Source organism: Dermacentor silvarum, chromosome 9, assembly GCF_013339745.2.
Source record: "Dermacentor silvarum isolate Dsil-2018 chromosome 9, BIME_Dsil_1.4, whole genome shotgun sequence".
NCBI classification, from domain to species: Eukaryota; Metazoa; Arthropoda; class Arachnida; order Ixodida; family Ixodidae; genus Dermacentor; species Dermacentor silvarum.
This window is the reverse complement of record NC_051162.1, coordinates 24,819,210-24,846,238: the sequence shown is the minus strand read 5'-3', so window position 1 is coordinate 24,846,238 and position 27,029 is coordinate 24,819,210. Positions and strand designations below refer to the sequence as shown.

Below are 27,029 nucleotides of genomic sequence, written 5' to 3'. Positions count from 1 at the left end.
CTGGGCAAATCTCGTAGAAGGAACTTCTTCCGAAAATGCAGACGCTTGATGACCTCGTCGACTAGCTTGTCGGGGAATCCCCTTCTTCCTCAGACGGTCAGTCTTCACGTTACATCATTTTACTTGAACTGGTGGGAACTGCCACCTTCCGATACTCACACGCCGTTTTTATAGCCTTCGACGGTCGTTCCCGAACCTTCGGTCGGAGTCGTGATCCCGTAGCATGTACAAATCCTGGGAATCTTCTAGTCAATTCTCGCATCTTCGACCGCCGCCGTCGGAGCGTCGTCGAGGGGGAGGCCTGGTGAGTCATCCTGCTGGCGCACGCTCACGCTGTGGTAATCTCTCTCGACTCGTCGGGTGAGGTGTATCGGCGCTCGCTCTCTCTCTCTCTCTGGAAGATGCCGCGGGCTTGACGTGTTTCTTTTGCTGGCTTCCGTGACACGCGGCGCGCGCTTTGATTACGCGCTCTTCTGTGACAATATGTATCTGGGGCGTGTTTTGTTACCTCTACAAATGGTGTGTCGCATTCAACGCTTTGCCATTGCCACGGCGGTAACAGCTTTACTGGAGCCATGACGAAATGTTCGATTATTGTGACATTCATTTCAATACAAAGTTTTCTGACTCGTATTGAGAAAGGCTTTCTCACTGAGGGTTGATTTTGGAATAGTGGCGCACATGCAACATCGTTGATATGTTTGTAGCAACAATGTCAAGGGTTAGACTACACTTTGAGGAAATATGTGAAACTGCTGTATGTTCTTTGTAGGTCAAGGGACCACTCATTCGATTCGGCGTATAGACTCTCAATAGGGCTTGTTGTGAAGGCGCCTGTGGCTTCACGGATAGCCAGGTGGTGGACGGGATCCAGTATATTTAGCGCGCTCGGCACGGCAGAGTGATATACCACGACACCAGAATCCAAACAAGATCGAGCAAGGCTCTATACAGGTTCAGTGAGCACTTCCTAACGCTTCCCCATGCTGTATAGGATAATTTTCATTGTTTTTAGGCATTTCGCCTTCAGATATTTAATGTGGGGAATGAAGGTCAATTTTGCATCGAGCACAGTCCCTAAAAGCTTGTGCTCCTTGCGCACAGGTATTCATAGCCCAGACACTTCGATACTGGGATCTGAGACTAGTCCTCGCTTTCATGCGAAGCCATACGCAACTCCCAGAAGCCCTTGGGTTTAAAGTGGAAGGAAACATCAACAGAGCAGCCGTAGAGATAAGCAAGAGACGATTAGAGTACTGGCGCAAAAAAAAAAAAAAAAAAAACTGGGACATGACCTGATCTCTAAATTCATAGGTAGGGGCAGAGTCCTTCAATGCTTTTCTGGTCACGAAACTCCGCCCACAGTTTCATACAGGGATAGAAGCTGCCGCTAGGGTCGCCGCTGTCAGCGTGGGGGCATTCGCGGCAGCGCGCGGCTGAAAATGCTGTATCGGCAGCTGGTTCTTTATTTTTTGGTACTGGTAGGAGGCAATTGTGTATATTGCATCAAACCGATAATGTTATACTATCACTCATATTTCGCCTGACATACAATGTGGTTGTTGCATCCGCGTGTGAAGAAGTTACTTTCGCTTATCTCTGAAAGATATCAAGACTACGATGGAGCCAGTCGTGCCAACGCAGCAATATTGAATGTACGTGTTGTTGCAGCGCAGTTAATTATCTCAAGCAGGGGAGCAAGAGATTATTTATTTAAGCATAGTTTGTTTACTTGAGCTTGTGATAATGTATAAGCCTAAAGAACTCGCAAATTTAAGCTTCGCAGCGAGACTTGAGGCAGCGCCGATCGCGCTAGCTTTGCAATCAGACCGTCTACGGCGCGGGAGTTCGCAGCTGCTGCATTATAAAAGCTCTAGCTATCGCGCGTTTGCAGCTTGTAAAAGATAACTTAACTCTGGTGCAGCCTATCACACAGAGCTTCGGCAACATCTCAAGACGATCGGGGCGAAATGCGAAAACACTGTACTTAGGTTTAAGTGCACGTTAAAGAACCCCAGGTGGTCCAAATTATTCCGGAGACCCCCACTATGGCGTGCCTCATAATGAAGTCGTGGTTCAGGCACGTAAAACCACAATTTTTTTACGTTTCGAAGCGGGAACGACGAAGCTTTCTCAAGGTAACACGTCTGTGTGTCGCGCGAATACACGCTAATCTCTAGGTTCCAGCGTAGCTAGAATTCTTAGTTTGAAGCTACCTTCTGTTCATTTCCAACGTGTAGCTGACAAGTTAATGTTACGCAGGCATTGCACGAGCGAAAGTTAGTCTCACTTCCCATTAAGTAGCTACGCAAGGGCACCCGTGCAGCTCCAATTTTCGCGTTGGTTGCGCTTTCACAAATGCCCCACCTTCTGTGACGGGTCCCACCGCACGGCGTGATACAACAAATTGCGTAATAAATACTGTACAAAATGAACGTTTTGGTCACATATCCTGCGAAGTAGTTCAGTATGCACTCTTTGGAAGACAGCATCTAATTCAAACGAAGCCGTGTTTCCATGTCACTAATCCAAGCAAAGCTTTAGGAGAACTAGCAGACCAGCACATGAAAGCAGACCACTGTAAAAAATAATGCAAGCTTTATTGAAGTACAATTAAAAAATACAAACATGAACACGGTTGACATTTTAATGAATGAAAAAAAGGAATGCATTTCTTTACAATTACGTATCAAATACAGAAAACAGCAGTGAAAAGAAAACTGCAGCTTGTTTGTATGGCGGTATGGCTGAAGCCGTTGAAGAAGAAATTCAGCACATCACTTTCTTGCCTCCACCGGCTGGGCACGTTGCGCGCTTACTTGCCCGTGCAAGTTTGTTCTTCTCCCTCGTGAAAAAGTGCAGACGGCACCTTAGGAAAAAATGCACAACTTCTGCCGTGGTGCTTACATAATGGGAGCCACAACCTACAGCAGCTGCTGAAGTCTGGTTATCGAGCAGTACTCTCTCTACAATGTTCATGTACACGTCCGCACAAGCCACTCTATTAACTGTGAGTTCTTCAACGTAGCTCTCCACAATCTTCAGGAGACTAAGCAGTCGGTATGACGGCACCTGAAGGAAACCTCTTGACTTGGCAAGTATTAATTCGCTTGCTTGCCGAGATGAGCCCTTCAGTGTTTCTACACAGCTAAGGCAGCTCATTGTCAGGAACTTTTTTGTCACATATCCTGCCAAGTAGTCCAGGATGCATTCTTTGGGAGAGAGCACTTGGCTGGAAGCAGAGGCACCCTGAATGTTGTCTGGTGGCTCCAATAAAACGTCATCGAAGAGGACTGCCAGGGTATCAACCTGAAACAAATTTCACATTGTCATGCTTCAGTATTTTTTCGAGAGCACAAGAGCATGTATACACTGGAGGGGTGCATGGTTAACACGTTAAAAGTCTGAGCAAATTGGTTGTTTATGACTGATATCTTGAAAGCAAAATAATGGACAAACGAGAACACATGGAAAGCAAAGTGTTTGCCACCTCCTTGCTCTCTTTTGTCCAGAAATGGTAAAAGAAGATGGTGTTCTACCTGACTATTAGAAGGCTTTTCCTTTTCGAAGAGGCCCTGAAGCTTCAGGAGAAGTTGAGGCCCATCACCATCAACAGAAGCACGTTTGGGTGGTCGCACCAAGTTATTCACCGACAGCATACGATAGATGAATAGGAAGTGTTGGACGGTAGGCTGCCCTCCATCGCCAGCAACGTGCCTCACTATCCCAAAGAATCGCTGAAAAATGAAACCAATTTATAGTAAACACCTTACTTAGCTTGAAATGTAAATATGTTTACCTCTAAGGGATCTTGTCCAAAGTTTCCTACGAGCACGTAGCGGAAACCAGAGCTCAGGAGGCTCTCGACCAGTGCTACTGTGCTGCGCAGCGTTACTCTAAGGGCTGCACACGTTGGCTTGCTCAGAAAACACGCTCGCCTCTGCACAGGCAACGACTCAATATACCTCTGCCAATCGTCCAGCCAAGCTATATTCTCCTTCAGTGTCTGAAATTCAATATTTGCAGCGTAAGTAAAAAGACTGCTAATTATACAGCAATAATATCAGTTACTTACAGTGATGTGTTCGGCCTCATTGTATTTTACATGCTCTGGCCTGCGAGAATTAAGGCTATCAAACAGCTTGTTCATGCGTCGTGTGAAGTCTGACGTTGCTGTTGAGTGATGAAGGTTCTTGCATGCCTCTTGCTTGCTATAAAACTTCATGGCTGCAGCAGTGCTTTCACTAAACAACTGTAAAATGCACAGAATAATTTTTAGGCCACAATGCTTTTCTGGTTTCAGTTACAAAAACAAACAAAGGTTGTGGGAATGTGTTTTGTTTACGACATTAACATTAGCTGTGATGATTTCTTACCTGGACAGCAAGCCGCACACTCATTTTTTGAAATGCATTAGGGAAAATGTGCGCTTTAGTCAGCTTCGGCACTGCGCGAAGCCCAGCCTGCTCCTCTTCATACTCTAGTAGGGCAGAATAGTGGCAGTGAAAAGCCTCTTGGCTTTGGGGTAGCTGTAACAAAAACAAAAAGAAATTTCATAACAAAAAATAATTAATCTACAGCACAAGCAGTGCAGATGCGGAGCACTTTAATGCTTACCAGAAACTTCCCAACCTTTAGTAAATTGTTCCGAATGCACTTGAATACATGTGGAGGGTCTATCACCACGTAAACAAGTCTTGACGGAGCACACGGGTGTTGAAACGTGTTCTTGGTATTGTTTATGTCGCCGCTGATACCTGAAGAGAAAAATGCTTGTTACCCCAATTATTTCATTATACAACACAAAATTGAAAGTATAATACTTATATATTTACCCAATGACCTGAGAGCTGACTGATTTGATGTAGAATTGTCACATGTGACGGCATCCACCACAACACCAGCATTCGAGAGGTGCACAATGCACTGAAGCAGCAATTTTGCCACTATTGAGCCCGGTGTAGCACCAGATGCACAGAAACTGCCCACTGTCTGGGACCAGCCACCAAGAAAGGGCCGGAACAAAAACACGAGCACATGGTCGCCATCCTTTTCACGGTCAGCTGGTCTCGTGTGCTCAGAAAAATCCACCTTCCCCAAAAGGGACATGTCAGATTCTCTGACGTGAACACTCTTCCGCACACTCATTTCGTCAAACATGAGTACACCTGCAAAAAAATGTTTTGTTTAGTTACGCTGCTTATTCGAGAACAGAACAATTGTAATGTTGATTCCATATGGTGTCTAACCTCGGCGTTCCCTTTCAGGAACTCCTTGCAGTTTTTCTCGCAAGACAGCAAATAAGCTTGCATCAAAACCAAAATCGGCCTTGAGGCTTTTCAGGTAGCCATACAGAGTGCGAGGGGTGGGAAGGGGAAGAAAGCCGTTTTCTTGTAGGAAAGTGTAAACAGCTGTTGACTTTACCTTAAGAAGTAAGCAATCATACAGCCACTCCTTTTTGTACCTAGGGAAGAAGCAGAGCATGCGTTTTGCATTCATAAGCATGCTGATAAATGTGCAAGTACAATGCAATTCACGTCAAATGACTAGCTTGGCCACGAAATATATAGTGGACGTGGAACAACGTGCTCCATCACTCATGCACCCACACCGAGCTTTAAAAATATAAGCATAAAATAAAAAACAAAAAGGATTGCTGACTGCACCTGGCCTAAAAAATGCCCCCAATGCAAGTACTAATCAGTAGTTTTTCACTCCCCATCATCGTAAATGTGCGTGCACAGTGCAGATATACTGAGGCAACTAATGACATTAGGGACCACATGCACCTGCCATGGCAAGCTGCATGCACCCACCACACGACATGCCATAGAAACCAACAACCAAAGAATTACATTCAAAGCAGTGCTAACATCACAAGCAACCACTAAAGGGTTTGCCTCTCCTATAGTCGAATACTACTGAGCATCCTACACCATAGAAAAGTTACCGATTTCTTTTACGTTTATCAGAATGCTGGGATGCGTGCAAACACAATGCAAAATGAAAATGCAATGCCCACATAAATGCAAGGCAATTACCACAATTCATATAAACTTATGCGTGATGACATGCAAATGATACCTAATTACAACCTGCTTTAAATAAGCATGAACATTCTTCAGAGAGGTGAGACAGCAAAGTATTGCAAGAAGACGGGGAATATTGCTTGAAAGGAATATGCCCATTCCAGATAGCATCCCAAGCTGACTAGGCAAATGCGCTAGACAACAATTTTTTTTTTCTTTTTATGAGCTTTGGCCACATATGAGTCAGTCATAAGTATTGAAGGACGAAGAACGCAACTCATTGATTAATACCGCATTTGTCCACGTCTCAGTAGCTTACCTCACCGCTGTTGCAGACTTCGCGTTTGCTTTCATCAGGCACTGATCAAATATCAGCTTTTCGCGAGCAGATAGCTTCAGAATTTCCTGATCCAACCTTTTTTGTCTGCTTGCTACGGTGGTCATCTTCGCGAGCTTCATCTGGCACCGGCGGAGTCGCTGAGTCGTGCTCCGAAGCTGGCCCTTGACTGCCTGCAACTCCGAAAAGGAGCAGACGACCTCTTCTGTTTGGCAGGCTGCATCCACTGTCGCATCTGCGGAACAATGCAAAACTCAATTTAAGTACACTAGTAGCGTGGCCATGCCAAGCTGTTTAGCTTACCTTTATTGCCAGCCACGGTTCTATCGGATGTTTCCGTCCTTGAGCAGGGTAGAATTTCTTCTCCTGTAGCGTCGGGCGACGACAAACGACGCCTTTTTGCTGCTGGCTTAATCCTCGTTGACCGGGATCGCGGCTTCGGCTTGCTCAAATACACCGGCAGCCCTTCGAAAAGTCTAGGAACGGCGCCGGGCCGCAACATGACCTTCTCGCGTTGCAACGACACCGCGTCTCCTTTCACTACGAACTCGTCGCTTCGAACGACGTCCGTGGCGTCAAAATGTTTTTCGCACACTCGGACGTGTTGAGAGTCAAATGTAAATCCGCCAGCTTCCTGTCGCGGTATTGCACGTTTCCACTTCTCCCGCTCATCGGCGTCACTTGGTAAACAAAACAACGATACCTTTTCGCTCGTACCTCTGTAACCGGAGCGACAACCCGGTACACAGCAAGTTTTAGGCATCGTCGCTCACGTGTACCATCCCTGAGTCCTCGTACACAATGCTCAAAGCCGTCAGATCTGCAAATTATGCGAAATGAGGAAAACTGACCGCCGATGCTGCCGGATTCCTTGGGCGCCCAGCTCTTCTGACACAGCGCGCACCTCTCGTCTAGCCCCCACCTAGCCCCCACCGGGCTCCCAGCGCCGCCGTACGGCAGCTCCTGCAACATAGCAAGCTCTCCCATAGCGTTACGGCGGAGTTTCGTGACCAGAAAAGCATTGAAGGACTCTGGTAGGGGTAAGGTAAATTTTTTGAAAATGGAAAAAGAACATTAACAGGTATACAAAATGCTAGATAAAGCACATGTATAGTATAACTGATTAAATCAAGCAGGCTTTGTGACTATTTGTCGCCGACCCGTTTCAAAGGGGATGCAATAAATCATCATCATCGAAGTGAGAAAGAAGAGTTCCGCTGCAGTACACGCCTCATATATAACTCGTTTCGACGGTGGCAGTACATGGTGCCGCTGTCGCTACGCAGAAGCTGTGCGACAACGTACCACCTTTATGATCGGTCCAGCTTTAACGTTTCATCGTCGGAGTGCAAATATCGTCGTTGTTTTAACAAAGAGCGCACGACATGCATAGAGTATCGCTCACGCTCTTCCAGAACCCGGTATGTAGAACCCAGCAATCGGCATGTCGTAAATTCGCGTCGAACGTCACCATCTACCGTCGTTTTGCTGCTGTCTTACACACAGATACTTGCAACAGGCACACAGCTAGCTGCTCGCCTTACACAAACACGTTGGTCCACCTGGTAACGCTTTGCGTAATACTAAACGATGTGTAGCCAGCAACCTAGATACTGCTTTGCGTAACATCAGTGCAAGAGATCTGCGTGTTTTTGTGTGTTTTTGTTTTTTTCATGTGTGAGCCATTCGGCAAAAGCAATAGCCACCGTCAGCAAAGTCCCACTATGAGACATTCGACTTTAAAACTGTAGTGAACCTGAAGCAGAATTATTTAGAATGTCTCCATGCTTCCATCGGTCTTCCTCACCCGAGAATCTAATCGCGAGTATGGTGGTTGTCAGGCAAGACTGAGCTGTAATCAACGACTATGAAACAATGAGATGAGCTATCTCTCAGCAAAAAGGCGATCCACAATTACAAACGCTTCGGGACAGTTATTGCCTAGTGGCTTTGATAAGAGAAGGACGGTATAGTTACCGTGAGCATTTGCATAAGCCTGGAACTGCAGATGTTGGAAGACTTCCAGCAAAAGGCTGTCCGGCCGGCAGGTAGTCGATGTCCATGATGTCGCGCTCAGGCAGATTCTGAAGGCGACAGTCAGCACTTGCGATCGAACTGTCTCCTTGTTCTCTGGCGGGCGTCCAATGTCCTTTCTCGAATGTGACACGTGTAAGCTGCGTTCTGGTCTCAGGTGGGCGTGCAATGCTGTGGAAGTTACGCGAGACGTTCAGCCCAGGGCGAGCGTGCGCCTGAGGCGCCGCGACGGGCTGGGTAGCAGCCTTCGAGCACCAGGTCGCGCAGCGAATGAAACTCTTCCAGTGAAGCCACGTCGAAACACGACAGGAAGCAGCAGTTGGCCAGATCAAGGAACCGCAGGGAGCTGACCGCCAACGATTCCCGTTTGTCTTGAAAGACTTTGGAAATGAAGAGAGACCTCTTTAATGAGCGGTGCGTGAGCCTCGTGGTGAGGTTCGCCAGAGAACGTGCCAAAACAGTCAGTCAGATGCAAGACCTGCGAAACGTGAGGAGAGGATTTTCTTACCGCGAAGCTGTTTATGGGGGACCACAACTGCTGGCAAACGTGAGACGGTAAATGTGGTAGTTTTGAGTGTGTGGGTCATGTATGGTCAGAAGTGCAAGTGTGGAAAGTAGGTGCCCAGTGGGTAGAGGAAGGGAGTGTGGAGGGTCTTGCATTTCTTCCTCGTTTTTAGTAAGCTTGGCCGAGCAATTTCGGCCAAGTTTGGGTTACGCTTTTGACCTCATTGCGCATGCTGAGCCTCGGTAATATGTTTTATAGAAAGCTTCCATGCCAACATAACTGTATTTCAGTCATTGTAACAGCGTGCTTGTCCCACGGCGTGCTGTACAGGCAGCGCCGCTACGCGCCAAGTGTAGCCACACCGAAATGAAGGCGTCCGGTGGGATTGCCGCTTAAATTATTTACTCCTCTAACACGTTTAAACTCCTAATTTAAAGAGCTTAACTTATTAAAAGTTTCTTTAGTAATTCTGGTTAAAAAACTGAAGGCCGTGGTGTGGATAATACGGATACCGTGTTTTTCAACCACCGATGACCTTTGGAGTTTTTCGGGATATCACGTGAAAGCGTTAAACAGCTCCTCCTGTTGCATATGTATAGAACTCACATTAAAACATTAACAAAACGTTACTGTTCAAAACATTACCCACCGCGGTCGAACAGTATCTATGGCGTTTAACGTGCATTGGGTGCACGCTAAAGAACCACAACTGGTCAAAATTTATCCGTATCATCCCACTATACGGCGTGCCTCATCAGATCGTGGTTTTCGCACGTAAAACACCAGCACATAATTTTACTTTCAGTCTCTACCCATTTGAGGTGCCACAGCTCAATGTACGCGGCTCGGATTAGCTAGTGCCCCGGTTTACACTAGCCGTAGCGTGCTCATCACCTGTAGAGAAGGGCAGTGGTCTCTTAGGTGGACCAACACCATTCAAGGAAAGTGGCGGTTTTGACTCCCGTAATCCTCAGCTCCACGAGGTTGATGCCAGCGTAGTCACGGACGAGGCGCCACAACTGGAAAGCTGACAATGGCTGCGAGGTCACATCGAGATCACCCGCCGGAGTGAGACCCGTCGCGAGTCACTCGCCTCCACCGTCGGCACACCCTGGAAAGCACAAAGGGTATTGTCATACGTCGGCATACGCGAGTTTCTAGAAGTGCGTTCGAAATGTCTGAGAATTGGGGAAGGTGCGATAATTCAACCGTTTCCTCGCGTTACTTTTACTACAGAGCATAGGTCGGCAAAATCACTCATGAGTCGGCTCACTCAGACTGACCTGAATGAGTCCAGCTGGGTAGAATTTTGACGAGTCGGAGTCCGAGTGAATCCTAAGGAAAAAGTGAATCTGAATGGAGTAGTGATCATTTTTCCGACCTATAATCAATTTCGAAAAAGGCATCGCTAATATCGCGGTGATGGCGGCAACGTGCTCCGAACAAATCCATAAAGAACGATGAAAAAAGAACCCAGCACAGAACCCCGTGCCAGCCGCGTTGTCAGCAGCTCAACGGCCGGATCTATGCTGCATCCTAAAATTACTGAACCTCGCCCCATTTCCTACACTAACATGCCAGCTTTACGTATCCTCCTAGCGTCAGCCTGAAGCGCCGAAACCATCGCAGCCCCGGAAATGCGAGTTGCCACCGCTCACTCTAGACTAACGGCGCGATGCTACAACACGCTGAAAGGAACACTAAAGCAAAACAATATGAGAATATGAAGCTCAATGTTACATTTTTTTAACTTCGCGCGGAAACCCCGCCGACAGCAATTCCGTGTGACGTCACGACTTCAAAGTAATTTATCGTATTTGGGCCACGTTGGCTCAGTAAATGTGCGCGAAACTTGCCATATTCAGTCTTGGGCTGAACGCCGGTGTCCCGTGCATTGGGGACACGTTAAAGATCCCCCTGTGGTCAAAATTAATCCGGAGTCCCCCACTGTGGCGTGACTCATAATCAAATCGTGGTTTTGGCACGTACGGTTTTGGCTCTTAAAACCCCATAATTCAATTCAACTCTTGTGGGATCTGTAAAGCAACCTCCGGACCCGAAGCGTCTCCAACGAAGTACCCAATTAATGACCAGAATCAACGTTGGACCCAACGAGTGTCCGAGGTTGTGCAACGTGTTCAAGATATAGGAGCAGCACGAAACTCTCGCTAACCACTGCTGCCGCCCTTCATCACGTCAGCGTTGTGACAGCGGGTGCCCGCGGTAATCAAGCTTGATATCTTCTGGTTTGACTGTGTGCGCGTGAGACCATATTGTTAATTAGTAAGCGAATCTTTACTGCAATTTACGCGGACGATAGAACTACGACCCTGACTTCGTATAGTTGTCTAATAATTTGCTGTCGCAATCAATCTTGCCTCTGGGACAAAACTGCGCCCTTTTTATGCAATTAGCATTCTTTGCTTTCTTCACCCACTCTGGCGGGCTGCTGCTGTCTGCTATTCATCCCCTGAAACGTCACTCTCGCTCGCGAAAAATAACTAGAAAATTACATATCAGACTGATGCAATTGGAGAACACGCGCTCTTCTAGTTGACGCCTATGCATTCGCGCCGCAGTATCATTCTAAGTCAGATACGCTGAACCAGCGTTACTATAGATGCTATAGAGCCAGCGAGACAAAGTGGCTACATATGAGAGAGCGCGCCTGGCGCAAGTATATAACCTCTTTGGTCTGATGAAGCTTTCTTTGTTGCGTCCGAAGGTGCAGACGGTGTGGTCTGTGGCACGTGACTGCGTTGATGCGATTAACATTCTTAGCCTATACCTCCTCAATTACTGATTGTAGTCTCAAGTTTGTACTCCTTTGGGCTTATTTTGTCCCCAAACAATAATCATCATCTTGCGTGTTCGAGGCCAACTAGGGTTACTAGGTATGTACCACTGGGACTGTGCCGCTCTACAATGAAGACAAAGATCCCTTAAATTTTACCAATGCGAAGCGGAATCGAATTCACGCAACAAACGTTCCTCAAGGAAAGCAACCTGACGCATTGCAGGGTGCGCTACAAATGCACTGAGTATGTGCCGTTTTTCAATGAACGTCTTTAACGCCAACGCTTTTAGCGAACAGCGCGATGAATTCACTGGGTATCTGCTGGGTAGCTGCCGCTCTTCAATGAACCTCTCGCCAGCTTGCGTCACTGAGTGTGTGCCACTAAGTGAGCAGCAAGCGAGGGAACAATTCTCAACGTTCGCACGCACCGGCCCGCCATCCATTTAGGAGGCCACGCGCTGGCTTCGCGGCAGCGGCGCCAGATGGCGCTAAGTGTTCTTAGGGAAGTGAGAAAGAGGAATTCCGCTGCAATACACGCCTCATATATGACTAGTTTCGACGGCGGCAGTACATGGTGCCGCTATCGCTACGCAAAAGCTGTCGGACAATGTACGACCTTTATGATCGGCCCGGGTGAAACGTTTCATCGTCGGAGTGCAAATATCATCGTTCTTTTCACAAAGAGCGTAGGACATGCATATAGGTATCGCTTGCGCTCGTCCAGAACCCGGTATGTAGAACCCAGCAATCGGCATGTCATAAATTCGCATCGAACGTCACCATCTACCGTCGTTCTGTTGCTTTCCTACACACACACACTTGCAACAGGCACCTAGCTAGCTGCAACAGGCACATAGACCACGTTACTCCACCTGGTAACGGTTTGCGTAATTCCAAACGATGCTATTCGGCAAGTGCAGCAGCCACCGCCAGCAAAGTCCCGCTAATAAAGCATTGCCTTAAACATGTGGTGAACCTGAAGCAGAATTACTTAGAATGCCTCCATGCTTCCATCGGTCATCCTCACCCGAGAATCTAATCGAGAGTATAGTGGTCTTCAAGCTAGAGTGAGCTGTGATAACTCAGTAACGACTACAAAACAATAAGCAGACGCATCTCTGCAAAAAGGCGATCCCCAAGTACAAATCCTTCGGGAGATGCCACTAAGTTGCCTGCTTCGATATGAGAAGGACGGTATAGTTACCCTGAGCATTTGCATATGGCCTGGATCTGCAGATTTCGAAAGACTTCCAGCCTTTCCGGCCGGCAGGTAGTCGATGTCCATGATGTCGCGCTCAGGCAGATTCTGAAGGCGACAGTCAGCACGTGCGATCGAACTGCCTCCTTGTTCTCTGGTGGGCGTCCAATGTCCTTTCTCGAATGTGACACGTGTAAGCTGCGTTCTGGCCTCAGGTGGATGTACAACGCTGTGGATGCTACGCGAGACGTTCGGTAATCAAAATGCATCACTCTGCGCATCTCGTGGCCACGCTCTTGTTCGCGCGTGGGCGAGCGTGCGCGTGAGGCGCCGAGACGGGCTAGAAATGAAAAACCAGAAAAGGAAAAACAACGAAACGCAACACGACCTAAAACAACGTATTAAGAGCCGTATAACACATTTTGTTCATTTCTAAGGTATAAAACTTTTCATTTATTACTGCATGACCCTATAGGAAGAGCAATGTCACGTAGTGGCTGGTAAGAACACCGAACTATTGTTTGGTGAGAACGCAGCTACTGCAAGAATTCTTGCTAGGCTCCCATAGCTTTGCAGAACGCGATATATGAAACGGAGTCTAGAGTTTAGGTGAAAATTGATACACAGGAGCTCTAGTGGATGGTTCAGAAATCCGCGTATGCTTTGCACGGCGTGGTTGTGGCGTTTACAATGAGAGCCATATAAAGTAACTCTTGTTAACAATTTCCGAATAAGGTCATAACCAATGGGGTTAAAATTACGCCAATTATACCATGCTTTTTTGCTGTTTTTATTCCATTCAACCTTTTTTTCGCTGAATATAATTTACCAAAATAGACTTTCCACGGTTTTTTAAGGTAATTTTACCGGTTTTTATTTTCTGTAACTGTCTGGTTCATTGATCACCAATTTTGTTGAAAATGGCACGTGCCGTGTGCTGTAGTTTCATATAATACACATAGTCACATACCACTACACGGCGCAGGTCTGTGCAGTATCGAAGACATATCTTACATACTTACATGTATCTCACATGCTACCTTACGATACCCTTTGGGTGTCTTGTATCTGTCATTTATTTGTGTATTTCAACATACTGCAGCCCCGAAGGGATATCGCAGAAGTGGGGGAATACAATACACAGAAAAGCATAACAAGAAGCACTCAACATCAATTATTAGTAATGTACAATAAAAATTCATCGAGTGGTAAGGATCTTGCGTTACCAGGCAGAGCATTCCACGATTCTATAGTGCGGACAAAAAAACTATATTTAAACGCATCGGTACGATGATAAAAAGTGGTCATATTCAACTCATGGTGGTTGTAGGTCTAGCGGGTGCGATGTATTTGCTAAGTAGGGTGAATAATTGTGGGGAGTTAGAGTATAAAAAAACTTCAAAGATTCGACGGGAAGAGAGACTGGTAAGTTGAAGACTAAGAAGATGGGAACTGGGTGAGAAATACCTGTCAAAGCGAAGATGAATGAAGCGTACAGCTTTCTTTTGGACATATTCAATTTTCTTGATGTCAGATATTTTGTGCGGGCTCCATACGACAGAGCCATACTCCAGTATTGGACGAAACAGCGTTTTGTAAGTGAGGAGTCGTGTGCTAAGTGGGGCTGAACGTAATGTGCGTTGCAAGTAGCCTAACCTTCTAAGCGCACAGTTGCACGAGTTCGATGTGATGCGACCAAGGTAACCCCTGAGTGAATAGAAGACCTAGATATTATTATAAAGGAGGTTTATTTGACGAAAGGCCGATGACGGGTCGAGCGTTTCACCGAGCACAAATCTCTAACCTCAAGCTTCTGCGTCACGCGATGCTGTTGGCAATCGTGCTGCCTAAGTCCAGGCGTTCTTCATTACAATTGCCCCATCGGAAAAAGGAGCCATCCTGGCGACTTAGTCTGAAGATGAGGCCACAGAATCATGATACGGCATGAGCCGCTGGACGCGGACGACTTCGCGGTTGCGACGACGCATGTCAGAAGGCGGTGTCAGTGGCTCGATCGGGTAGTTGACGGGATAAGTTTGCTGCAAAATGCGGTGTGGTCCGTCGTATTTAGGAAGTTTTGCAGCAAGTCCCGGTGTGCGGTTCGGTACGGAGAGCCAAACGAGGTCTGCGGTTGAAAAGTTGGGGTCGAGTTGCGGGCATCGTGTTTTGAGTTTTGGCGACTCTGATCGAAGTGAAGCGGCGGGCCAACTGAAGACATTCTTCAGCTTGTCTTGCGGCATCCAAGATTGACCGGTATTCTGATGCGTCTGGGTGGTAGGGCAGAATGGTATCAAATGTATGGAAAGGCCATAAAGAAGATAGAAAGCGGAGAAACCGGTAGTGGGCTTGCGTAACAGTATTGTAGGCGTAGGTGACGAATGGAAGAACTAGGTCCCAATTGGAGTGGTCGGATGCGATGTACATAGGGAGCATGTCACCAAGGGTGCAATTAAAGCGTTCTCGTGGTACCATTGGTTTTGAGATGATAGGCGGTGCATGTGCGATGAACAATAGCGCATTCAGCAAGCAATTTCTCGACAACTTCAGACAGGAAGGCGCGGCCTCGATCGCTTAGGAGTTCACGAGGGCATCCATGACTAAGCACAAAACGCCGCAGTATAACAGCGGCGATTTCCTGCGCAGTAGCAGCTGGGAGGTCAGCAGTTTCTGCATAGCGTGTCAAGTGGTCAACGGCAACTATAATCCAGCGGTTGCCGGACGTAGTCAAAGACGTAGTCACAAGAGACCTACTGCAGCTCCAGCCGGTTTCTTACAGCCTGTGGTGCCACCCAGTTTCCTCTTTGAACAAGAAGGCATCGATCTCATCCGAACGTTCCCACGTTCTTCCACAGGCAACCACTGGGTCATAGTATGTGCCGACTACCTGACTCGGTTCTGCGAGACGGCAGCACTACCCTCTGCAACAGCAGGTGAGGTTTCACAGTTTATGCTGCATTGCATTATACTTCGGCACGGTCCCCCTCGAGTGATCATTAGCGACCGTGGCCGTCAGTTCACAGCTGATGTTGTTGAAGAACTTCTACGTTTGTGCGCCTCCAAGCTGCGACACTCAACGCACTATCACCCGCAAACCAATGGTCTGACAGAACGCACGAACAGAACACTTGTGAACATGATTTCCATGTACGTAAGCTCGGACCACAAGAACTGGGGCGAAGTATTGCCGTTCGTCACTTACGCATACAACACCGCGCAACATGAGACCACTGGATAGAGTCCGTTTTTCCTGCTTTACCCTCGTCCGGCGAGGTACACATTGGACACTATCTTTCCTTTTGGCAGTCATGATGACGCTTGTATCGTATCGCGGAAACTCTCTGCCGAGCGGAGGAGGCTCGGCGCATCGCTTGATTACGTACGCTAGCTTCAGAAAAGCAGTACAAATCCCGATACGATAGTCGACACCGGAAAGTCACTTACGATCCCGGTGACTTAGTGTGGCTATGGACTCCCGTGCCGAACGTGTCTATGTCAAAAACTGCTCGCTGACTACGTTGGACCGTTTATTGTGCTTGAGCGTCTCAGCGAGGTGAATTATAGAATTGCGCGCCTCACTTCCAGTGGGACACGGTCATCTAAGACCGACATCACGCATGCAGCCCGCCTGAAGCCGTTTATTCAACGAAAGCCCCACTGACTACTCGCCCGGAGGGCTTCGTCTGCGAGAGGAGCCATGTTACAGTGCGTCAAAGGTAGTGGAGCGGCATCATCACCAGCAACAACAATATTAGGAGAGCAGCGAGGAAGAGAAGAACGACGTGCAGTACCGGCACCCACTTGCCCTACGGCTCCCGCAATAAACGCCGCCTTCAGACCCCGTAGCAATATATTTCAGGTGTTGACACTCCGCCCAACGGCGCCACCAGATCTTGTTCGGCGCAGTGGCCTAGGTTCCCTCGGTTACCGCTCGGTCCCGAAGCCGCAGCGCCCCTCCACGCAGGTGCGGCCGGCGCATGTACTACAGTGAACACGATCTGTGCGCGCTCTCTGTCGCGGCGGGCGGCCCACCTGAAGTATATTTCTTACACCGTGTCGCAGCGTAATCACTGGTGCCAGCGTGCATTCCATAAAAGTACTACATAATTCGCATGACGCATGCAATCAGATTACGCAAGGTTCGGTGACAAGAGACAGCGGATAGAACTATCGATATCATTGGATAAATTTCCGATACATGCACGCGTGTTCTGCGCCGAGTGATTACGTGTAAGATTTGTTAGCCGGTGAGAAGCGGTCACCGGGGAAACAAGCAGACGTCAATATGCTTAGTTTCAAGAAAACAGACAGAAGCGCGAACCGTAACATACTTACCAGCACTAAACACTATAACCGTCACCTGAGCTGCGACACATAGCAACAAAACACACCAATCAACTATGCATCATACAGGAAGAGCACCGGCGCGTGCATAGACTGACCCTTCCTATGCCTTGGAGGAGCGCCCGGCCATCCAGTCCGCCCAGCTTTCCTCTAGTTTTTCTGCACAAACATGAACCCTGTGAAGTTACGTTCCCAAGTAAGTTCTAGCGGTGGGCTCACTTTTTCTCCGCCCCCACTTGAGATGAAATTTTCGCACACTAATAACACAGCCGCGCATAATAGAAGCGCCAGCGCCGATCCTATTTCACAGCCGGCCCTTGCGCGTTAAACATGGGACCTACTTCATCCCATAGCGGTTTTTTTTTTCGAGCAACACTCATGTATGGCAAGTGGTTCCACAAGCCTCCCGCTAAGTGCGGGTGCTGCTCTATAAATGCAATAAGCATGTTAAGTTGGGCTGGTCTGCTCACTCGCGGGGTGCTTTCGTTGGGGTCGCGACTTCCTTTTTTGCTCGCTATTTTCCGGCCCGCCGCAAATTGCTATCAGCAAATCATACCGTTACATATATCGTTTCACAGGCCTGCTCTATTTTTGCAATGCCAACCAGATGTGGCCGATCCAAAGGTCATCACCCTCTCCGATTGCCCTTTCCTACTCTTCCCCGTCGGCTAGCGCTCGCGCCTACCTTACGGTCGTGGGGAAGAGTACCCTCTGGGTACTCCCCGACTGTCGCGACTTCACGACTGTCAGGAGGAATCCTGACAGTCGCGTGAAGCGTCTACCGCATCTCCCCTGGAACGGCAGCGGCGCGCGCACAGGCGCACGCGTGACGCAAGCAGTCGTACCCCCTTGGTTGCTTCACATTGCGGCAACTCACTGAACTAAGGTGGACCAACGGCTCCCATGGTGGAGCGAGTGATTGCACTGGTATTGAAAAAATAGAGACATCGCAGCACAGGCCGCAAAAATATGTGGTTATGCTCAAATGTTTTGTTATATCATCACCACAAGCGCTATTTCCGTGAAAGTGAACAGAATCCACTAGATAACATTTTCCTCGTGCGCATTAAAGACAGCCGAAATATTTTTGCAACGTGCAGGGTGAATTTATCACTGCACACTTTACCTACGTTGGGAGAAAATATCGATCACAAAAAGTCGCAGTTTCACAAAGGCGAAGGATCATTGCGATAGCAAAATAATGGACAGCTGAACTGAGTAAGGGTTAGTAGTTCTGCCCGTATAAACTTGCAAGCATTCGCTTACTTCACAAGCATGGTGTCAGCGCGCACAGGCAACATGCAAACATGAACAGATCACTCTCGCTGTCAAACGCTGGAGAGGAGGCGAGGCAGCAGCAAGGAGCGAATTGACCTTCGCGCTCTTGCTTCAACGTGAACGTGGAAAGCACCGCGCATATAAAGCTACCGGCACTAGTTGCACTTTGTCCACATGGTAGATCGCTTCCACAATACGGCGGCCGCGCCGTAAGCAGCAGCAGCCGGAGCTTGCGTTGCGGTATGGGCTTGCGAAAAGTCTTGCTGAAAGCAGTAATTTCCGTCCGGAAAGGGAAGTTCAAGTGCATACACATGGTCTAAGATATCAGCGTACTTTTAAGTCGTAAGGCTGCCATTGATGCGATGCAGCACGCTGAGGCCGCCAGGTGACAGTGTCCCCAAATATTTAGGGCGGAACGCCCAGTGGATGCGACTTTTTAGGTGTAGCGTACCTCGTACCTCGTACCTAGCAGAGTCGGGGCACCACGCGGTGTTTTGGTGCGACAAACGGTGGATACTATTGTTTCGCCCGAAAAAATGGTTCATTCCAATCGCCGACGCTCTACGCCGCCATGCTTTTTTGCAAAGCCCATCTGCAGCATATTGTTTTGTATTACAACCTGCAGTTTCTGCGCCGCTACACGCCTACACAAAAGCGAACGCAGCCTCAAGCCATACACGTCCTACTCTAACGTAAAAGACATGGTGGCTCTCTAATGTAATATATTGAGTAACCTAGATCTAGAGTGCCCACGGCAGGCAGCCGAAGAATGTAACGACTTGTAAATAGTCCGTTATATAGAAACACTAGTGATGTAACATGTGCGTTTAATAGCACCCGTGTACTTAGATTTAGGTGCACGTTAAAGAACCCCAGATGGTCCAAATTATTCTGGAGTCCCCCACTACGGCATGCTTATAATCAATTCGTGGTTTTGGCACATAATACCTCATAATTTAAATTTTTGTGATAGAATCAAACGCGACGCGGTAATGGAAGTACTGCGGAGGGCTAGCTCAGCTACAAATAAAACTTGAAACAAAATACATTGTGACCTCTTTGTACAACGCTTTCAAAGCTAGCAGTGAAGAGTTCAAAAAGCGAAATCTTACGTGGCGAGTGTGGCTAAGATCTACACTATCTCTGGTGCTTTTCACTCTGGCTTTGTGAAGTCAAACCATTGCAATACATAACACACCTAGTATAGATATATGATGTAGCTCGAAAAAACATTGCAGTTTGCAAACATTGCAAAAACACTACCGCAAAGAAAGGAATCGCAGTTATCTGCTTCTTTATGTAACATACAAGAGTAGGCTCGTGGTTTCCGCAATGAGCAAGCGGACGTAGTAGAAGCCCTAGGAAAAAGAGGATAAGATCGATGAAGCGTTATACGCTTATACACAGCAGCGCCGATGCTCTTCGCAGTTGCGATGGCGAGTAACTGTCGCGCCTTAGTTGTCACCATTGTGTATAATGTGCTGCTGCAGTAAAATTTTTTTTATCGATATGGTTGAGTTGTCACGTCTATGCACAATGTGCTCGGGTGACTGCCTAGATGTGTGCACGTCTCCTCTAGCCCGATCGTGGCTGGAATCTAGTGCAATACTACCCACGGGCTTTTAGATCTCCTTTGCAGTGGCTGCAAAGGCGAGAGGAACGGCTACTGTGAATAATAACAGCACACTGAAAATATTAAAAGGCAGACAACACAATCGCTGTGTTTGAACTAGAAAATTTATTGAAGGAACGAGTTATAATACACACTTATACTGCGCATGCGCTTTTAAGCAACGAAATATCGTGACAACCAAGCGTGGTTAGACCTCCTAATTAAAAAAAAATGTGAAAGTTCCAAAGCAACCAGAAGCTGCGTGCTGCTCGGGTACACCGATTTGTGTAATATAAAAATTATTTTTAATGCGAATAGCCTTGTTAGCCTACTACGGCCTTTTGAGCCTTTCTATCTAGCTGCATCCGCCGACTAAGTGAACCAAGTTGTGTACCTGCTTGGGCCACTAGGTATGTTGTCTTCGTGACGCCATCGTGGTTTGTCATTGGTGATGCCATCGTCGTCATTAAAGGTTCGTTATCTGACTCGTCATGCAGTAGTCGTCACGCCTTCTGCGCCGACCTCGTGGCTCATGTTGTCTAAATAGCTTGGGCGATTACGTTCAAAGTGAGATGGTCGTGATACCGTCGTGGGCATTGTATTGTCTTTCTAGCTTATCATCCGACTCCTCATGCCTTCGTCGTCGTACAGTCGTCATCTATTCTTTGTCACTCTGTCGTGAGAACGTCGGGGTCGTTGTCCTCATTTAAATAATCGTCGTCTGAATCGTCATGCCGACGTCACGGCTACTGCGTCGTCCCAGTAAATCCAAGTTTTTAATGGCTTATACCCATAGATGTTCTCGTGATGGTGATGGCGTCGTGGTGGTTGCATTGCTGTCGTTCTAGATTTATCATCTGACTCGTCACGCGATCGTCGACAAACAGTCATGCACTCGATGCCACGCCGTTGCAGTGAGGCCGTCGTTGTCACTCCAGCTTCATTCGACTCTCGTTATGCTGTCGTCTCCACGACGCGGTCGCCATGCAGTTTTCGTAATGCAGTCGTCACGTTGGCGTCTTCACGCACTTGCCATCCTATGTCCGAATAGAATTGTCATGCCGTTAATGTCAGGGCGTTGCCGTATACAGCGCCGCAGCGGCGTCTGCGTCAACAGGCATTTTGTGTCTTGCGTCACCACGGACCCGAACACATGGGTGTTCTACGCTCGCGCATGCAGGCGTGCGCGGCTTAGCCGTGTCTGGGGAAAAGAGGATCCTGTAGTTTGAGCCCCGGATCTTTGGACATTTACGAGCTATCGGCGGAGGGAACACACCTGTTTGGCCTCCCCTTCACCTAGGCAGCAACTACGGACTGACCCATCCGGAGAAAATCGGAAGATGCATTTTCTCTCTCTATAACATTCATCCTTCCATCTCACTTTCAATGTTTACATTTTTCTCATCACTTTGTGATTTTCTAGCCAGCAAGCATTAGCCTGTTGTAATTCAACCTTAGGCATTTTATATTAGGTTATAGTAAAAGGTACACCTGGTGTGTACGTTTCTTGTGGGTGTCGTAGGATCCCCTTGTTGGGCTTGGTGGTGGGCGGCTGGCGTAGATGCCGAAATTAACCCCTTGACCGTTTCATTATTTTGATAATTTCTGTGCCCAAACTGATTTTTTAAATTTGATATTGAATATTTTTTTCTTGAAAGCAAGTTATCGGTGTTGAAAAAACATTCAAGCGCATACTAAGTGAAATTAGCATATCAAAGTTAACTATTGCTCATGATAAAGGAGACACCTGCTGATTGTCAACAATAAAAAAAAACAGGAGCACTGTTCGGAAAGTTTTGCCAAGTCATCAGGCAATGTTATATTGAACGCCTTACCAGGGACGCCCAAAAACGGAAGCCAAAGAGCTTTCGTGGGAATGTCCTTCACATCTACGCGCCGTCAATGACGCGCACTTGCAATATTGTCTTCTGAGCAGTCTTCGTGTAATTTGGCATTGGTAGTAATCGTAACAGGTAAGCAGTCGTATCCAGACCCATTGCAGAAGACAACCATTTTTCGATTTTCTTATGACTTGAATTGATAGCGAGGCGGGATACCGGAAATTTCATTCGGCCTGGCGTGAGGGTCGCACACAACGAAGAATGAAATTTCCTTGGCCTCAGTGGCCCGCATCAATATCGCCATCTCGTGTTTTGTATGGACCAAGTTTTTATATGGCAGTTCTTATAGGGCAAATAGTATTTATTGCCTTCAAAGCAAAGTTTTAACGAAACCCACACGGTTATGAAAAACATTTTCAGAAAAAATATTTCAGCAGTCAACACTAATGACATTTTTTAAAGAAACTCTGAAGCATTCAAGTGTAAAATCCTGGATACATATAGAATAAAATGAACAACATGGAACTGGTTAAGAGATCAAACTCAAAACTTTTTCCAGCATAAAAATATCCAATCCCTACACCAAGTACAACATAGAGGCAGCTTTGCATGATGTGAGATTTTTACTTACTGGAGCAGAAGGTATGTCTGAAGACTCTTTAGCCATAACCTTCTGTGCAGCGCCAAGGATTTCAGAAAGAGTCAGAGCTGTCATCTAGGAATTCATGCTTCATCCACTTGTTTCCCCAGGGTTCACTTCTGATTGTTCTAGCCTTGTGCTCTTTTTAATCCTGTGAACATCCAGAGGGTTAATTCCAAATAAATGCCCGTTGCGCGTAGCAACGGCGGCGTCAGCATCCTGTTCAATAAAGCAGCGCACGTATGCTAGTTTTCCTCCATCCTTCGAGTTCCTTACGCGTATAGAGCAGACCTCTCCAACTTCGGTGAATAAAGGAGCAGCTGTTCGCTCTGTAACGTTCGAACCATTAGCAACGAACACCTCGTACATTGGCTTCTTTTCTGGCATATGTTAGAAAAAATATAAGTGTCCTTAAAGAAAAATCATACAATAATCTGAACGAGCAACGCACATACATAGAGAATGCACGAGCTCACTTTACCAGCGTTCCCATAGAATCCTTCACTCCGTAGCAAAACCAAAAGAACAAATAACCGTTTTCGGTTCAGATTGGCCACCTTTTCTGGAGCTCTTCATTGATGCATTCGCTACACTTGTGGCCCAAGTATGCTACTACTTCATTTCTAAGAGAGAAAGAAAAACACACATTTCCGGGATTTTAAGTGTAGCAGCACGGTTATTATGCTCTTGAGCGTATCACGTCAGGGGGCACTAAACACGATTAACTTTTGGGCATAAGAGTAACTTATGAAATAAAGGTTACAAGTGGTTTATTTTCATGTTTTCGCTACTTTTGTCGGGTTAGAACACCCAAAATGCAAGCAATCTATAGGTTACCATTACAAATTGTGCAATGTCACCTTTGCGCAGTAACCAATGAGCAATGTGGTAACCTATGTTTCTACAAGCCAGGAGCTGCGCATATGGAGCGTGCATTTGTTTCTTGAAGTGAGGGAATATATATTTATTTCAGCGGCAGCGCGGGTTTGGTTGGCGGCAAGAGAGATTATAATATACCACGAAGGCTGAAAATCTATCGCGTCGGCTCAGTACTTCCGTTTTGGGGTTCAATCATAAGCAGTGATTAAAAGTCTGATTTCTCTTGTGTGGAAGCAAGTTGTGGCATGCAATGCAATTATAGAGCACTTTTCGGCTCAATATGCTAAAGCACATTATTATTCGGTCCTTGAGTGATTAGTAAAATGAGGTCATGTGCTATTTTGAGCCTCTTCTCACTGGTGCACTGTCAGACAAACAGACGCTCGTTGTATCATGACCAAGAATGACCATCTTTAATGGTCCGTCATAAAATATATACAGCCACAATGGTCACATGACTTCTGAGAGAACTGGGCAAGGGAAATGAAAGCGTAGCGCTTATCTCAGCGCGTGTCTGTGGCACAGAGACACACAGTGCCTATCAGGATGACGTCACATCTTCCCCGTTTTACGAGCACTGTGCCTATCAAGAAAGGAAAGCACTTTACAAATCAGTCATCAATGCCGAGTCCTTTCGGCGCTCGTACGACGCGCCCATATCGCGTCGTTGTTTGCTCTGGTCTCGAAGTTTCGTTCGGTGGAACGGTCTCTTGGGTGTCGGACGATTGCTTAGCCACGATGTCTTCGTTGTCGGTCGTGATGGTTTCCAGGCTGCTTTGTTGAGGCTGTTCGGCCGTGACGGGACTGGTTTCTCCTCCGTTTGGGAGCAGGAACAGATGGCGTCTGTTTCTGCGTACAGTCCTCCCTGCAGTCTCGACCCAGTAGGATCTCGGTGTTGAAGAAGTACGAAGGACTGTGCCCTCGGCGCATCTGTCTCCCAGCCATACTTGGTTGCCTGCAAAAAACTGAGAGGAGGTCTCGCAGCATGACGTCTGTCAAAATACATCTTTTGTTTCTGTCTGTATTTTCGTCCTGTTTTTTCCAAGAAACGGTTACCACTCGCGGTTTTAACGCAGATAGAATGAATGGCACTCGCGAGCGTAAGCGGCGGCACATTAGCAGTTGCGCTGGAATATAACTGGTTGGGCCCGGTGTGTTTCTATAGTTCAGCACGGCAATGTAGGGGTCCTGCGCTTTTTTGAGTAGTCTTTTGAGAGTCCCTACCATGCGCTCAGCTTCCCCGTTAGCTTGTGGTTAACGAGGGCTCGTTGTGACATGCTTGAAGCCGTATTTTCTTGCGAAATCAATGAAAGCAAATGATATGAACTGTGGTCCATTGTCCGATATTACCGTTTTCGGGATCCCGTGCCTGGCGAACATGCTTTTCAAATGCTGGATGACCACCTGTGACGATGTTCCTTGATCTAGCAGGGCCAGCTCAGGATACCTGGAGTGGTAATCGACAACACCATCGACAGCTCCTTTCATCTCAAATAAATGAATTCCCATTTTCTCCTAAGGAAGCTCCGTCGTTTGAGATGGAATCATCGGTTCGTAAAATTGGGTGCGCTCCGCGGCAGATGATTGGCAGTTGGCTACGGTTGTTGTGATTTCCTGGCTAATTCCTGGCCACCAGACTGATTCTTTAGCGTTCGCGCGGCAGCGGGCTATGCTTGATGTTCCTCGTGGATCCTATGAAGCAGTTCTTTCCGCAGAGCTCTTGGGATTACCAGTCTGGAGTCCTTCAGAAGCAACTGCTTGCAAACCGTGATGTTGCCACGATGCGTCCAGAACGGTTTAAGAACTTGCGGTAGCCGGTCCTTTGCAGGCCAACCTTGCATGGAAGCTTCGAGCAACGGATGCGCACTCGGGTCCGTTGCCTGCTCTGAGCGTATGCAGTCGAGCATGTCATCTGAGAGCGCATATCGAACGACTCCATCCACGTGAGCCGAGACGTCAGCTTCAGATAATTCCCCGATAGACAGTCCCGTGTTCATCACTCCTTCTCGAGAAAGAGTGTCCGCTGTAGCGATGGTCTTACCCGGGACGTGCGTGTGCGTGAACGAGTACCGCATAAGACGCATTCTGAACGTTTTGATTCCTGGTGAAAGAGAATCGAGAGGCTCGCGACCCAGTAGCGGAAGGAGGGGCTTGTGGTCCGTCTCAAATAAAAACGTGAGGCCTCTCAGAAATTTGTCGAAGCGTTCTGCTGCCCAGGTCAAAGCCAACGCTTCCTTTTCGATTTGCGAATACTGTTACGTTTTCGTGAGCGATCTGGATGCATATTCCACTGGACGTCTTTCGCCAGACGGTTGATCCTTGAGTAGTACGGCGCCAAGTCCTTGCGAAGACGCGTCCGCCGAAACGATTGTCGAGTACATGGCGTTGTACCTTGCCAGGTGTCTGTTTGAGCTGAGTGTGATCTTGATCTTCTCAAAAGCTTCCTCTTGTTGCGTTCCCCAACACCAGTCGCTGTCTTTGTTGAGGAGGCTGCGTAGAGGCGCAGATGTAGACGCGGCATCAGGAAGAAACCTTGCGAGGTGGTTGATCATGACTAATAAGGAACGAACACCTCCGCGACGTTTTGGGGTCGACGCGACTTCTTGATTGCTCTGATCTTCTCAGGATCTGGGTCCACACCATTGGCGTCAAAGATCATGCCCAGAAATGCTACTTGCTCAACAGCAAAACAACATTTTTCCCTGTTAAGGGTTACTCCAGTTCCAGTCAGTCGAGCACGTTACAAAGGCGGTTGTCATGTTCCACTTTGTTCTTGCCGTACACCAAGAATGCCGCCTCACGCCGTCTAGGCCTTCGACGACCTGCGAGAACTTTCTTTGGAAAATTTCTAGTGCGGATGTGATCCCAAACGGTAACCTGCGGAACCTGCTGTAGCAGTACCGACCGTATGGCGTATGGAAAGTGGCGAGGTTTTGACACTCTTCGGAAAGCTTTATCTGATAGAATCCAGAATTCGCTTCCAGTGTAGAAAAGACCTTGGCTTCCTGGAAGCTTCCCATAACTTGCTCTACCGTTAGTAGCTGATGACGCTCCCGTCTGACAAATTGATTCAGTTGCGTTAAGTCGACACATATTCTTACTGCTCCAGACGGCTTCATTACGGGTACAATAGGAGCGCACCATTCTGTCGGTTCTTCAACCTTTCTTATTCCTTCTCGTACTAGCCTGCCCTTACAAAAAAATTGTTGAAATGTTGTTGAAAAGTCATTGGTCAATGTCAAGAAATAGCATTGAAAGCACATTGAGGCTTTGTTGAAACATTATTGAGAAAATTGTAGACAGGTGTTGAAAATAGGCCCGCGACATTTCTGTTTGAGAAGTCATTGATGGATTGTTGAAACCATGTTGAATGTCAATGTTGAAACCCCATTGAAATATTATTGGAGCAGTATTGGACATCAATATTGAAACCCCATTGAAGTATTATTGGATGTGTTAAACGTGAATATTGCTTGATGGAGGCAAAAGGCGCTATGTATCAGAAACAAGACACAAGAGGAAGAACACAGACAACACA

General features: G+C 47.3%; 2 protein-coding genes across 2 annotated transcripts; both read right to left on the bottom strand.

The window, feature by feature from the left end:
• Positions 1-2,642: 2,642 nt before the first annotated feature.
• LOC125940212 (uncharacterized) lies at positions 2,643-5,681 on the bottom strand. Its single transcript, XM_049656035.1, has 8 exons — positions 5,250-5,681; positions 4,836-5,168; positions 4,618-4,757; positions 4,377-4,529; positions 4,076-4,252; positions 3,800-4,006; positions 3,540-3,737; positions 2,643-3,309 (listed from the first exon to the last, which is right to left on the bottom strand). The coding sequence occupies exons 1-8, from the start codon at positions 5,503-5,505 to the stop codon at positions 2,770-2,772; spliced, it is 2,004 nt and encodes a 667-aa protein (XP_049511992.1). The 5' UTR covers positions 5,506-5,681; the 3' UTR covers positions 2,643-2,769.
• Positions 5,682-6,263: 582 nt separating this feature from the next.
• LOC125940213 (uncharacterized) lies at positions 6,264-7,249 on the bottom strand. Its single transcript, XM_049656036.1, has 2 exons — positions 6,670-7,249; positions 6,264-6,601 (listed from the first exon to the last, which is right to left on the bottom strand). The coding sequence occupies exons 1-2, from the start codon at positions 7,127-7,129 to the stop codon at positions 6,345-6,347; spliced, it is 717 nt and encodes a 238-aa protein (XP_049511993.1). The 5' UTR covers positions 7,130-7,249; the 3' UTR covers positions 6,264-6,344.
• Between the last annotated feature and the right edge of the window lie 19,780 nt (positions 7,250-27,029).

Excerpts from the sequence above, each read along its gene's own strand:
- LOC125940212 (XM_049656035.1), bottom strand. The coding sequence starts at position 5,505 with ATGCTTATGAATGCAAAACGCATGCTCTGCTTCTTCCCTAGGTACAAA. Across the intron at positions 4,007-4,075 it reads ATGAGGCCGAACACATCACT|ACACTGAAGGAGAATATAGC; the intron begins GTAAGTAACTGA and ends ATTGAATTTCAG. Across the intron at positions 3,310-3,539 it reads AAAAGCCTTCTAATAGTCAG|GTTGATACCCTGGCAGTCCT; the intron begins GTAGAACACCAT and ends AATTTGTTTCAG.
- LOC125940213 (XM_049656036.1), bottom strand. The coding sequence starts at position 7,129 with ATGCCTAAAACTTGCTGTGTACCGGGTTGTCGCTCCGGTTACAGAGGT. Across the intron at positions 6,602-6,669 it reads AACCGTGGCTGGCAATAAAG|ATGCGACAGTGGATGCAGCC; the intron begins GTAAGCTAAACA and ends ATTGTTCCGCAG.